Source organism: Podarcis cretensis (assembly GCF_951804945.1).
Source record: "Podarcis cretensis genome assembly, chromosome: 4".
In the NCBI taxonomy this organism is placed as follows: Eukaryota; Metazoa; Chordata; class Lepidosauria; order Squamata; family Lacertidae; genus Podarcis; species Podarcis cretensis.
Window position 1 is genome coordinate 38,178,511 of NC_137173.1, and position 13,844 is coordinate 38,192,354.

Genomic DNA, 13,844 nt, shown 5'->3' on the forward strand with positions numbered 1-13,844 from the left:
GGTATGGACAAAGCAATCAGATGAAAAATTGTGCATATTAAACATGTACTCACTGCTAATGCAGACAGTTTCTGCTCATACACATCCATTATGTCAGACACCCTTACATCAGTGGATGATTCTTTCACCTGTGGAAAATGTTAATAGCATAAGCTATGACAGAATCTTTCCTACTCGGGCAAATGAAAAGCTCAACAAAAGCAACAAAAAATGACTACTATATTGGCAGATAACATTGGTTATCATTCCTGTATTAACAAAACAGTAATATAAATTGTTAAAGGATTTATACAGAATCCATATAAATATATTTGTGCTTTATGCTCTGGCTGCAAGAAAGAGGGCTAGACAGTATTGCAGTAAGTCGTGTGGGAGATTCAGAGGTCTAACAGAAGTTAAGCTAGGTATAAGCTAACAGACTTTTTTTATAAATTTTGACTGCCTTTCTTCAAATCATTGATCACTTATTTTATGTAATTATTGTATACCGTATGCTATAATTTTCAGTGTGGCAAATTGTGGTGGTTGGGATTGTTATTGCCTTTGGTTACTACAATAAACTTTTGATTGAACAGAATATAAATATACTGACATTTCATTCAACTAATTCTCCATGATCTTAAGCAATTTACACTTCAAACAAAATTATGGTAGAATTCAGCGTCGCACTATGATGAACATTTGCTTTGTGCAAGTAATTCAGCTTGCCTAATGGAAAAAAATTCCCTCTCCTCCCCCTCTGCATTGTTCCAGGTGTTCTCCTAATGCCCCACCAACAAGGCCAATTTGGGTGGGGGGGAGGGAGCCCTGTTGCGAAAGTCTAAGTCTTTGTGCAGGGCTTCTGCTGCTGGGACTCATTAGGTGAATACAGACTACAGAATTTAATTTTTAGTTTGTGACATACTGATGTCTGCTACAGAAAGCACATTCATTTCAAGTTTATCTAGAACGCTTCTGTTCAGAAGTGTCCTGTTACACGTTATGTACTTAATCTACTTGCCAATAGGCTTTCTTGAGTTTAGTGGAGCTTGGCCTAATCCCTGGTCATTGTGGGTTCGGATCCCATATGGAACCTATTGCTTTGTAACAGTTTGGGCTTGTACTGTCTCTATCATGCCTTCGTGCAAAGCTTTCTATAGAAACTAGTGAGACTTCAGAAGCCTGAAAAATCCGATTGGAGCAGACTGCTTTGCATTTTACATATGCCAGGACAAAGCTGCTTTTATTCAAAAGCTGTATCTTAAAGCCATTAACCTCCAGGCTAGACTGGAGTTTCTGTATCAGGTCCTGAATGTTGAAAGTTGCAACATCGTCATTTGGAGCACAAGCAGCAGAACATTTCATTGGGTTAACACAGGTAATGGATGCTTGCATGTGGTTCCTTTTAGATGCGTGCTCTGCTTCCTGTTGTCTGTAAGAGTTATTGGCCGCAATACTTTCACCAAGCCTATATGAAAAACACATATAAGATTAAATCAGCAGGAAGGAATTGCAAATAAAATATAAACACCTTTTTAATGAAGCAGGATCAAGAACTGACAACAAAAGCCCAGAGTAAACTTTTAACACAAGACAATTTTTAAAAATATGAAGAATAAGAAACTCACTCTATGGCAGGAAAATCTGGCAATGGTGCTGCTTCAAACAGAATTCTAAGTCCTGCCTGCACTTGCTCTCTGTGGTCTGATGTTAAAGCAAAAGCCAAAGGTGTAACCAAACGTTGGTCCTAGACACAAACCACTTGTGAGTGCAGATAAGCAATTATTTTAAGCAGCTAGACAAATATATTACACAAGAAGGAAAAACAAGTGATAAACATGTTCACTTTATACGTTGCATTCTTAATGAAGCATTCTTTCATTCAACCTTTAATGCCTCCTTTGGGATATTTTGAGTTGAAGCAGAAGATGTGGAAAGTAATCAGATCTGCTAAATTCTGTTGGAAGATCTCAAATGCTGCCACTGTACAACTACACTCTGCAGCCAGATTATTAACACCCTAGACCCTTTAAAATGTTTCTGTGGGAGGGGTTATTGGTTTGTGGGATTTTTTTGTCCTTGGTTTTATCTTGTGTTTGTATCTTGTATTTTTATGTTGTTAACTGCCCTGAGATCTATGGATTGATTGATTGATTGAATGAATGAATGAATGAATGAATGAATAAATAAATAAAAGCATACCCCGTGCTATAGGCAGTACTCTTCTAAAAATGAAACTGCACTAAAATTAAATTGGAACAATTATGTTGAATCAAGGGAAGTGTGAGCAAAACTCCACTTATACAGTGGGGCTTTCCTGGCCCCTCCCCTCTTGCACCCACAAAAGCTCCTAAAGGTTAAGTGATCCTTTAGAACAGGACAGAAGAAAGCAGGGAATTGGGAGAGTTTGGAGGTAGAGGCCATTTCTATGCATACAAGGCAGCTTTGGATTCAAAACACTGCCATGCACTTCTTAAAAAGGTATGAGTAAATTGCAGTCTGGCTATGATGGAAAAGGTAATTATTTGAAGAATGGCAGCTAGTATGTTGTCTGTGGATACCGTTAGTCACTACCACAGAATGGACATAATCATGTACACTGTCTATCTTAACAGGCATTTAAATGATCAAATAAACCTTACCTGAAGAACTTTGTAAAAGTTGACTTCCATGTTAGAAACCAGCTGCTTAAGCTTGCTCATAAGATCCAGTGTTTTTAAGATTACATCAGCAGCAAGCTTGCTGAAAAAAGGTGATAATTAAAAGAAAAGTTACTGTACACCATAAATTCCAGCAGTGATTAGCACACTGCAGCCACCTACCCCAAACCTGACATCTGATGTGGGGTAGATGAGGACATGTCTTCAAAGGAACAATTAGAAGCTTTAAGAGCTTCAGATTATTCATTTGCAAGTGGGGCTCATTGATCAACACTGACAGTGAGCCCCACCATGATTGGCTACACTGGGGAGTTCTGCCCACCTGACAAATCAAAAAATTAGAATTATTAAAACCACCTATGAAGCAAGCCAACTTAGCCATATGGTAGAATTGATGTCATCCAGTAAAAGGATCCAATCGTTCTCTGTTATGTTGGAGAGGATGCCAAATTATAGGTACATACTAACATATGCGGTGGGAATGTTCACAAATAGAACAATTTTAGAAGGAAGTTTCAAAAGAGATATCTCAGATTACAGCTCAGACAATCCCAATAAAACCTTACTTAATTTATATACTTCAGATATGGACCAAGTAAGAAGCAAGGAATTAAGAACAAATTTATTAACAGCAGCTAGAAGAGTTATAGCCAGAACTTGGGAATCCTTGCAATTAATGAATATTGATCACTGGTATAATATAGTCTGGCAAACAGCCATAATGGGCAAGCTGTTGCAAAAATTCATGGTGCCAAAAGGAGAGAAAAAAAACAATATTATTTCTCTACTGTATTGTGTGATTTTATTAAATACAGTAAGCCCGCAACTTACATTTCACTCAGGCACATTCAGCTTTATGTGCTTGGCAAAAAATAAAAAGGGGGTGGGCATCCAGGAAAAAGGCTCTGGCAATCCCACCTGCCACTGAACCCAATGTGTTTTGACTATATGAGATTTTGGCTTTAGGCAGGATTGCTGGAAGGTAATCCCCGCGTAAACTGTGGGCTTATTGTATACAAATGAAACAACACAGAGACAAGAAATACTCACAACATATTTTGCAATATGGCAGGCAGTTCTCATTAGCTCACTCCTATTACTCTGTGTTCTCCAAGTTAATTTCACTAGTTTACTGTTATCACCTCATTATTATGTACTGTAAAATAATGTTTCATATCTCCTCTACCCTGCCGCGACCCATTTTTTCTTAGTCATGTCATGCTTTATGATTTGTGTGTGTACAATTTTGTAACAATATTTTTTTAAAATAAAACTACTTTTGTTTGTTTTTTAAAACTGAAATGCAAAAAAAGAAAAAAGTAATAAACAGATTTCCTTTTGTGAAGAAACTTTGAACCAGCTATTTATATCTTACACTGCTCTTTGCTCTGACACTGGGTCTTTCATTTACATAGCTTTTGCCCTTGGAGGTTAACTCAAACATTGCATATGTAATAATCAACCTGCCTTGCATACCAAGATGTCTTGGAGTTCTTTTCTTAATTGAAAGAGGCCTGCTGTGACACAGTATTACTGTGATGATGCTTATAACATTCCCCCACCCCACCCTATTGGCCTGTTTAAAATTATGTATAAATGGAAAACTTGAACACAACACCTTTATTCCTTTCAAATGCATATCCATATAAACAGAAACTTCAGAATATTGCAATTAAAATGAAGGCCAATTTCAAGGATATCTTGCCAGCTGCTAGGGCTCAACAACAACAGTCAGTGTTAAGCCACTGGCCATGCTCACTTCCCCTCTCATGCAGCCAGGCCTTCTGCAGTGTTTACTTTTATTTTCATTGGATCCTGGCTGGTTGTATTTTACTAAATTAGTGGTTTTTAAAAGCCAGCAACATAACCCAGGGTTTGAAACCGGTTCCTTTTGAAACTGATTACAGTTTGTTTTAAAACACGGACTGCTGATTGTAGGACATGAGCAGTCAAGATTTGCAGTAAGTGAAACTAAAAGTTGCAGAACTTGACCGAAGGAGGGGCAAAAGGGGAGGTGAAGTGCATGAACCTGAGGCTTTGCTCAAGCTTGTTGTAGCTTACATGTGGCTTGGTGTTGTAAATGAACAAAATCTATGTTTGGGCTATTTTTCCCTTAAAGAAAGATATTGTAAGTGTATCCTTAAGAAGACTGAACCTAAGGGATTGGTCCAGGGGTTTTTAAACAAATGGACTTACCTCAGTTCAGAGTCCATTACCTTTGTCCCAAAGCCGAAGTCAATCCCACTGCATGTAAAGTGGTATTCAATTAAAGATGTACATTTGTTAGCTGTTAGAGCCTTAGTAACATGCATTTTTAGCGTATCATCTGCACAAAGCGGTAGGTTCAGTTAAGGATAAATCTGACTAATGAAAGATTTTTTTTTTTTACAGAAGGAAATATTTAGCAGGAGAACATTTGTACTTTACTAGGAGTCTCCAAGTAGCGTTCATAAGGGCTGATGCTATTCCTTAATTACTTTTCAGCAATTTAGAGACTGAATAACTATATGTAATTAAAAATAAATAAATAAGCCAAACAGATATTTGCAGCTCTAAGCTAGTATAATTGATCTTGATTTCTGTCTAAATGCCAGAAAAACTATGATCATATAATCATTAATGCACACATGAAATTCAGGGCACTTTTTGGTCCATACTTTTCTGGATGTACATTTCCTATAATAAAAACCCAATGCATGAAAGGAAAATGCATAAACCCAGAGAATACATATTCAAGAAGTGCAACTGTTTGATTTCCGAACATTCCCTTCACATATTTAGACACATGACTCTTCTCACTTATGTTTGTCATGACAAATGCTAGCTTTGTGCAGAAAATGAATCTGTTGTGTAAACTGTAAAGCAGTCTTTAACAAACACTGTTCAAACATGTATCACCTTTCTAAAGTCCCTTTTAACCATTACATTGTATTCCAGTTACAAAATATAATGCATAGACACCATATTTTATCCTGAACCATTTTAAGAGCAACCTTTTCTATAGTTTGCCTGTTTATCCAAAGTCTTGGGTTTAAAGTATTATTTAAATCAAATGCATTTCATCTATTTTACAGACTACTGAGTATAGTTTCATGGTAAGCATATGATAATAATAAAAAAGAACGTGGATCAAGGATATTTCTCAAGATATCAACAGCCCCGATCATTCTTTCACACTTCTTCTTTGCCACCAGGTCTTCTAAGACATGATCCGGCAAATGAATATGGTCAAGAAGAACAGGAAGAAGAAGATCCACAAAGCGCTCAGCTGCAGCACTGCAGCCTGTATCAATAACATCCTGTAGTAGAAGAATGACATGCTTGTTGGTACCCAGGTAACTGATAAATAATATATACTACCCCCTCCTCAAATCTGCTTTCTAAGTCCAAAGCCACTCAGTCTTCATCTCAAGGTCCATGAAACATTCCCATGATTAGAGTTTTTTTTCTCACAGAAGATAAGATTCTGAAACATATTCCAGTCCAATCTGATGAAACTTAACTACCGTATTTTTTGCTCTATAAGACTCACTTTTTCCCTCCTAAAAACTATGGGGAAATGTGTGTGCGTCTTATGGAGCGTCGTATGGAGCAAATGCAGGCTGCACAGCTATCCCAGAAGCCAGAACAGCAAGAGGGATCCCTGCTTTCGCTGAGCAGCGATCCCTCTTGCTGTTCTGGCTTCTGAGATTCAGAATATATTTTTTTCTTGTTTTCCTCCTCCAAAAACTAGGTGCGTCTTATAGAGCGAAAAATACGGCACAGTATTTTGCAGTGGCAAGTGCACTGCTGTTGGTCTTTATACTGTAAGCTTAAGAACTTGCAAAAACTATAGGTGGCAGGCATTTTATTACAAGATGCATAAGCCTTGTTAAGCAGAGGCTTAAGATCAAGAGAAAAGAAAGGTTGGAGGATCCATGTACATCTTCTCCCTCTTCCTTTAAAAACAATTCTTCCATATTGTTCCTTTCCGCCCCGTGGCGAGAAACATCAGATTTCACTTCCTTATCAAGGAAGTGATCTGGGTACTAGACTGGTGCAGAGGAGTCCTAACCTGGCTACTCATGAAAACACCCTGAGCCAAGATGAGGCAAATATACTTACAGAACACCAGGTGTAAAGACTGCCCCCTCAAACACTAGATAGAGGTAGTTTACCCCAAATTTCCATACATGCAAAAACATGCAAATAGCTAGCAATAACCTAATGGGAGTGGCCAAAATGCAACAGATATTTTTTTTAAAAAGTTAAATATGAATCTTTTGGGATATTGTTTATAAAATATAAGAACTATTTTTGCATTGGCTTCATTTGCTATTTTCATATACAGTTACCAGCAACAAAACTAGCTAAGGGCTTAACGATATTACCAAATGACAAGGCTAGAAGTGAAGCAAGTTGTTTCTTGTTGGGATGTGTGTGGCACAGCTATGAGGCTGGAGCAAGTGCCTCATATTCACATTGAATGGACTGGCTCGCTGAGAAGAAATTTGAAGCCAATTGTAAAAGAAGTCGGTACCTCAAATATCTCCCTGAACAGCTCCAATGCAAGAGCTGAGCAGTTTTCGGATGCATCCAGTGGTTGGTTTGACCAATGTACTAAGAGGACAGATGGCTCTGAAGGCTTAGATCGAGTTGCAAGTCTTGTGCTCCCACAGCTTGCCTTATTTGGATCCAATATTGCCTGACGCAAGATGTGACGGAGTTCTGTTACCGAACAGAAGGAAAGTAGCAACTCCAACACCTAAGCAGAAATGACTATCTTTCAGATTACAGTAATGGAAAGTTTCGACACACAAATAAACTGCTTGTTTTACCCATGTTACAGCTGTAAAGGACCTGCCAAAAATCTGACCTCCTATATACAAGTCTGTATTATACTGGAAACATACCACTGATGCATTCAGTCTGCAAATGCCAAATGTTTACAGTTCTCTCGCTTAGGCCCTCAGGGATCGTTTAAAAGGAGATATCAGGGCCTGAACTTTCTGCATGTAAAGTTTGTGGTTTTCCACAGACCTACGGTCAGTCAGCGCCTGTATCAGGGAGATCTTATACAAAAGCATGGTGGAAATAGTGTTCACAAAATATGAAGGAACTGAACAGAGCATAAACCTCACAGCCACAGTTCAAACACACACATTTTCCTCACATGAGGATGTAACTTTCTACACAATCTGCAAACTGTTTTATTTGAATACACACGCTCATTCATATAATGTGACTTACTTGGCTTGTAAGTAAAGTTTAATCTTACTGTAATAGTAAGCACAACATGATCCATACAAGCCTAGCTGCCCGAAATATGTAGGTAACAACATTAGTGTGTTTCACCATATTTCAAGGCATTTACTTAAAGTTAAGGATGGATGTAAGAAGAATGCTCAGTATCTGGATTCTGTTAATGCGTATCACTACAAAGATATTTAGCTGCAAAGTACCTTTGCTGAAGAATCAGAATCCCTTCCATGAAGGAGACCCAATACCTGAGTGACGCAGGAGGTAAAATGTTCATATCTACATTGTTAAAAGAAAAAAAAATGTTGAAATACATTTTTCATTTTGGAGACATTCAAAAGGAGGATTTCTTGAGTATCGCTCATAATTCATTTCTAGTTTAAATAGTGTAGCTTTAACTATTGAAGAATGTCAATGAGTCACAGTAAGTGGTGCTAGGAAAGACTGGCTACAAGGGCTAATACACCAACTAAAAGAACAAAAATAGCCCAAACACAGCATATCAATGCTATAAATCAATATTATCAAACAAGTGTTTTTGAGTCTGGGTGTCAATCCCAATGTCTAATTCACAGCACATAAAATAAAGTCCAAATTCTTACATGTTGTTAAGGCAATTCTAATTAAGCAAGACATAAAACCTAATGCAAATATGACAGTTCTATGCACAAATGTCACTTAAGCATTTTTATCTTGCTCTTCGGCCAAAAAGACTTACATAAGATCAATAAAAACAAGGTCTCCCTGCCTACAGGCTTACAAACAGAAAGATGTCATACAAAAGGAAAAAGGGATGGGGAATGGGGTGGGGGAAGCAAACAAATGCAGACACCACTTCTTAATGACCACTTAATGACCACCTTGAATAGAAACACTATGGGAGAGGAGTCAGTTGGAACTTCTCTTTCAGCAAAACATGTCTGTATGAATACTGAGGACCTATTTGCTTTCCATTTAGGAAGCCATACATGTTTCAAATATCTATTCTGAAAATTAGATTCTGCTGCTCTTGGAATACAGCTGGAGACCTGCTGTTGATTACAGCATTATAGGAACTAACTGCAAATAAGAAAAGGAGCATAATTTCATTTTCTGTTGATTCCAATATGGTGAAATTTCTGATCTAGCAGGTGATAACAATGTAGGCAAAGCTAAGCACATTCCACATGTGTTGAATGGGCACGAGTGATATAAAATTATATTCTGGTGCAAAGGAATAAAGATATTTATTGACACATATTCCTGGGAATAAAATGGATGCTAACACCAAAAATGCCAGGCAGCTGGATAATCTACAGCTCTTTCTCAGTGGCAGCAGGAGGGAGAAATGACATCTAAGGGCATGATTATTGAAAATGTCCACTCCGCAGGCCTGTTTCACAAACAGAAGGGAATACATCTTCTAAAATGGTGCTGAATGAAACAGTAGCCGTCATCATCTTTTACTGTACTTTGAAATTTAGAAGCACCACAGGTAAAAGTGCTCAAGAGACAAGTCCAGCCTGCCTCTTGCCTTACATTGGGATGGCTATAATCCCAGTCTTCTCACCATAGTTATGCACAAAGGGCTACAGGGAAGACTGAAGAAGAAAACTTAGCTTCTGTCATCTTTAAAGCCACATGATTACAGAGCTTAGGACAGAAAAACGTGCAAAAATGGACACACAAATTAAGGAACAATAACAGAGAGCCCCCAAAAGAATATTTGTAGGTAGGTTTATTCTGAAGACATACTTGGTAAGATAAACTGCAATCTTGGGATTTTTCAGGAGATCCATGAGAAGATCAACAGAGTACTTTCTTGTTAGTGTTCCATCACCATTCACAAGAATGTTGAATATCAACTGGAAAGTCTGATGAATATTTCTGGAATGGAAAAGCTAAACAAAGAGCTCTGATTTACAATAATGAACCATCACACACCCAGCTATATCAATGCAAACCTATAAACCTGAAATATGATAGCAATAAATATGATTCAATTGGATAAAAGATATGCATACAGTAGTGCCCCGCAAGACGAACGCCTCGCAAGACGGAAAACCCGCTAGACGAAAGGGTTTTCCGTTTTGGAGGCGCTTCGCAAAACGAATTTCCCTATGGTTTGCTTCGCAAGATGAAAATGTCTTGCGAGTTCCTGCGGGGTTTTTTCCCTTTTCCCCCCTTTTCCTAAGCCCTAAGCCGCTTATCAGCTGATCCGCTAAAAGCCGCTAAACCGCTAATAGCGCTAATCCGCTAAGCTGTCAATGGGCTTGCTTCGCAAGACGAAAAAACCGCTATATGAAGAGCCTCACAGAACGGATTAATTTCATCTTGTGAGGCATCACTGTAGTTAGTAGAACAGGCCTGCATTACTTGATTTGCACAGGTTGCTGGTGTAATTCCACATCCTGCCACAAATATTATTATCAGCAAGATTAACATGCCTGAAGTAGAAGTTATTTCTTTAAAAGAAGAAAAGAACACATCCTTACCTTTTCTCCAACTTCTTCATTTAATGTAAGACTTGACAATATTGAAAGTGAGAATACAACCATTGTTAGACTACTGTGGGCCAAGAAACTGATCAGAGTACGATAGAAACTCTTCACATTTGTCTAGTACAAAGAGAAGAAAAAACATTCCTAGAAAAAGTTGCATTTGAGTGTAACCTGTTGCTGCCTAAGTCAATATATTCTATTCCTTACCATTTCACAAGATTAATTAAAAGATTGCTTCCCCATAGAACACACATGTCATTTCACTAATATCCATTGGAACCGATAATGCATTAATGTTTTATTTTAATGTTACTTTGAAATTATGTTTAGAAACTGTTAGAGTGTGAAGGACAGTAGAGCTCCAGGATGGCCAACTCAAGAAAATAAAAGTTTACACTTCATCTCTGAAGTTATTTATATGCAAATTTCCACTGAAATCAATGAGATTCATACACATTTGTGAAAGATTGCAAAATGTTGGTGTTCACTGAGAAGTGAAGTGTATTTTTTGAGGATTTGGATTTCAGAAATATTAGCATAGCTAAAGGGAGAAAAAAATGAGGAAATATGAAATCTATATAAAAGACCTTTACCAATGAACTTGGCCAAAATTAGATCTAGTGTTTGTTAAAATAATCAAAAGCAAGGGGAGTCATATTCAAGTGCTGTGGAAAGTCCTCATTCTCGACTTCTTTTCTGCATTACATGGTGTAATCATTTTCTCTGGGCTCATTAGCATGAGGACTATAGTCCTGTAGTTTTGAAGGTACACAGGAAATGTCTTTACCACCTCTGCTAAATATGTAAATACAGAAGGAAATTTCCCCAGATTAACCAAGCCATTTCTTGAAATTCTAATTTCTTCCATGTTCTTTGGAGATAATGGTTGTGCTCATCTGCTATATAAGATCAAGAGAAAGAATCAACTCCTACTTGCTCACTTAAAGTGCTAATGTTTCACACGCTCAAATGATTAGACTCCCCTTTCTTCAAAAAGATTTCAATAAAGAAAGTTTCTTACCAATGACTTAATATGTGCTTGAATTGATAGATTGTGTCGACACAGATTTGCCATAAGTCCTAGGCATGGTATTGTTAACTCGTCTTCTGTAGTCTGACTAAAATAAAAGCCCATAATAAAGCAATCTGCTTTGTTAACATGTTTATTAGAATTCCATACAGTTTCTTATAAAACTGATTCCTTCAAGTTAATCATTATCCCCTCAGAGCAACTTTCACTTTGTTATCCATATCAGTAGAATGATCCCACATGCAGAACACAAGTAAATCACTGCACTGGAATTGCTGTATGCTTATACCTATCATTTATCAAACTATGTGCTGCTCACTTTATAATTATGCACGGAGTGCAATCCTACAAAAGTAAGCTCCACTGAGTTTAACAGGACATGCTCCAAGGTTAGTGTATACAGGATTGCCGCATAAGCCGTTCAAAACACTTATCAGTTTGCCCACCCACATACAGCTGTTGGTGTCATAATGACTTTAGTGGTAGGACTTAACACTTCTTGCAGAAGAGAAGCCACTAAGGAGAATGAAAACCCAAGTGTAATTAGTTTTATTAATTTTACTGAAAACAAAAGTTATATGTCTTCTTCCCTTGCCCAAATACATATGCTACTTTTATTTTAGTGCATTTTAGAGACTGACCTGAAGGTGGCCAATTAAACTCTCCTCTGAAACTAAACAGGAGTGGGTATGACAAATATCTGCATAGGACTCTCCTTCCTTGGAGGTTTTTGAGCAGAGGTTTAGCTTTAGCTGAGATGCCTGCATTCCAGGGGGTTGGACTAGATGACCCTTGGGTCCCTTCCAACTCTAAGATTCTATGATTTTATGATTCTATGAAACCACCTGGGAAGTGGAGAGGGCAGGGAATTTGCTTATTGCAAGTTCAGCTCTACCCACCAACACTACCTCTGTCCCATCTCCTGACTCAGTCGGTAGAGCATGAGACTTTTAATCTCAGAGTTGTGGATGGGTGCCCCATGTTGGGCAAAAGTTTCCTGCGTTACAGGGGGTTGGACTATATGACCCTCGTGGTCCCTTCCAACTCTACATTCTACGATTCTATGAATATACCTCTGCTGGAAAATATTTGGTCGTCCTGTTCTATCATCTTCAGTCCAACAGTCTTCTGTTCCTTAAAATGCACCTGCCCTTTCTCTCGCTGCCCCAAGGCCTTAACTACCTCCCTGAAAACAGCTCATCAGTTTTTACTCCAAGATGATCAAGTATACAACTGTAGCCTTACTGAGATAAAGATTTAATCCTATGAGGTACTTACATATGGTGCATAAGAAATGAAATTAAGTCATCAATATTAGTACTGCCATGGAATACTCTTGCATTGTAGGTCAATTTCTGCAGCAGTTGAATACTCTTGAGGGGGAGAAAAAAACAAATTATGATACAACTAAAAGATGTAACTTCTAGATATTAGGGAAGTATTTATGTGTATTAGAGCCGTTGCATTCCATTTTCAGATTAGGAACTAGATAATATACTATTTCAAAACTATTAAAATCATTTCTCCTTGATGATTAAGTCTTCTAAAAATTCAGTTTATACAACTAATTAGTAGGTTGAAGCAGAGGTTTTCAAAGTTTTTGAGTCCACAGCTCCCTTGACCATCTACATTCTTTCTGTGGCACCCCTGTGGGACTCAGGAGCCCAGTTATGTCACCCCTTGCCTGCAGAGCTAGCAGCCTCTCACCCTTTTCTGAATACTCTCCCTTGTGAAGAGTTCCCTTAGCCTCCTCTCCTCTCTCCTTGGGAATCCTCCAGGCAGCCGCTCCTGGTCTCTGAGCTGCCCGCTCCAACCCCAAAGAGAGGTACCTCCTCATGCCACCTACCAGGGGCCTGGGAAGAGGGTGCCTTCAGCCTAAGTGGATCAACAAAGACTGTCCAAAGGTGAATGTGAGGCCAGCACCTTACCTTGGGAGGCTGCAGTGGCAGCAGCAGCCGCTGCCAGCCTTGCATGCTGGAAAGGCTCCCCTTTAGCACTGGACACTCAGCTCCCAAGCAGGCCTTGCAATCAGCAATCACAAGAAAGGCCAGCACAGTGCCTGCCTGGCCTCCCACTTGTCTGTCCAACTGCAAGGACTGGCTGGCGGGCCTCCCTCACTCACCCACCTGCTTGCTTATTCCAAAGCCACCTCAGCTCCTGCAACCAGCACCCCAAGACCAACCACAGAGGCACCATTCACCTGGGGAGTTTGTAGCCAGGGCTGCTGCAACATACAAGCCTTTGGGAGGCAGAGATGCAAGAGGACATCAGAGAAGGGAGAGAAGGAAAGAAGGACAGAGACCAATGTTGCCCATGCCACCTCTGACTATCATTCAAGTGTGCCACGGCACACTGGTTGAAAACAACTGGGTTAAGGGCTCAATTGTATGCACAAGAAGCTGTCATGAAGCAAGCTTAAGCCTGGAAGAGGGGAAACATGCATTTCAATGTTCTACA

The 13,844-nt window shown here is 38.8% G+C and overlaps 1 protein-coding gene across 1 annotated transcript in view; it reads right to left on the reverse strand.

Moving 5' to 3' along the window:
• The window catches only part of CIP2A (cellular inhibitor of PP2A), a 28,922-nt gene that overhangs the window by 9,311 nt on the left and 5,767 nt on the right, over positions 1-13,844 (reverse strand). Inside the window, exons 4-15 of the mRNA XM_079974363.1 lie at positions 12,666-12,760; positions 11,379-11,475; positions 10,352-10,474; positions 9,612-9,757; positions 8,081-8,156; positions 7,159-7,383; positions 5,779-5,938; positions 4,836-4,977; positions 2,622-2,721; positions 1,608-1,726; positions 1,255-1,447; positions 54-128 (exon numbers count right to left, since the gene is read on the reverse strand). Coding sequence (XP_079830489.1) covers positions 54-128; positions 1,255-1,447; positions 1,608-1,726; positions 2,622-2,721; positions 4,836-4,977; positions 5,779-5,938; positions 7,159-7,383; positions 8,081-8,156; positions 9,612-9,757; positions 10,352-10,474; positions 11,379-11,475; positions 12,666-12,760 — 1,551 coding nt within the window. The remainder of the gene's footprint in view (positions 1-53; positions 129-1,254; positions 1,448-1,607; positions 1,727-2,621; positions 2,722-4,835; positions 4,978-5,778; positions 5,939-7,158; positions 7,384-8,080; positions 8,157-9,611; positions 9,758-10,351; positions 10,475-11,378; positions 11,476-12,665; positions 12,761-13,844) is intronic.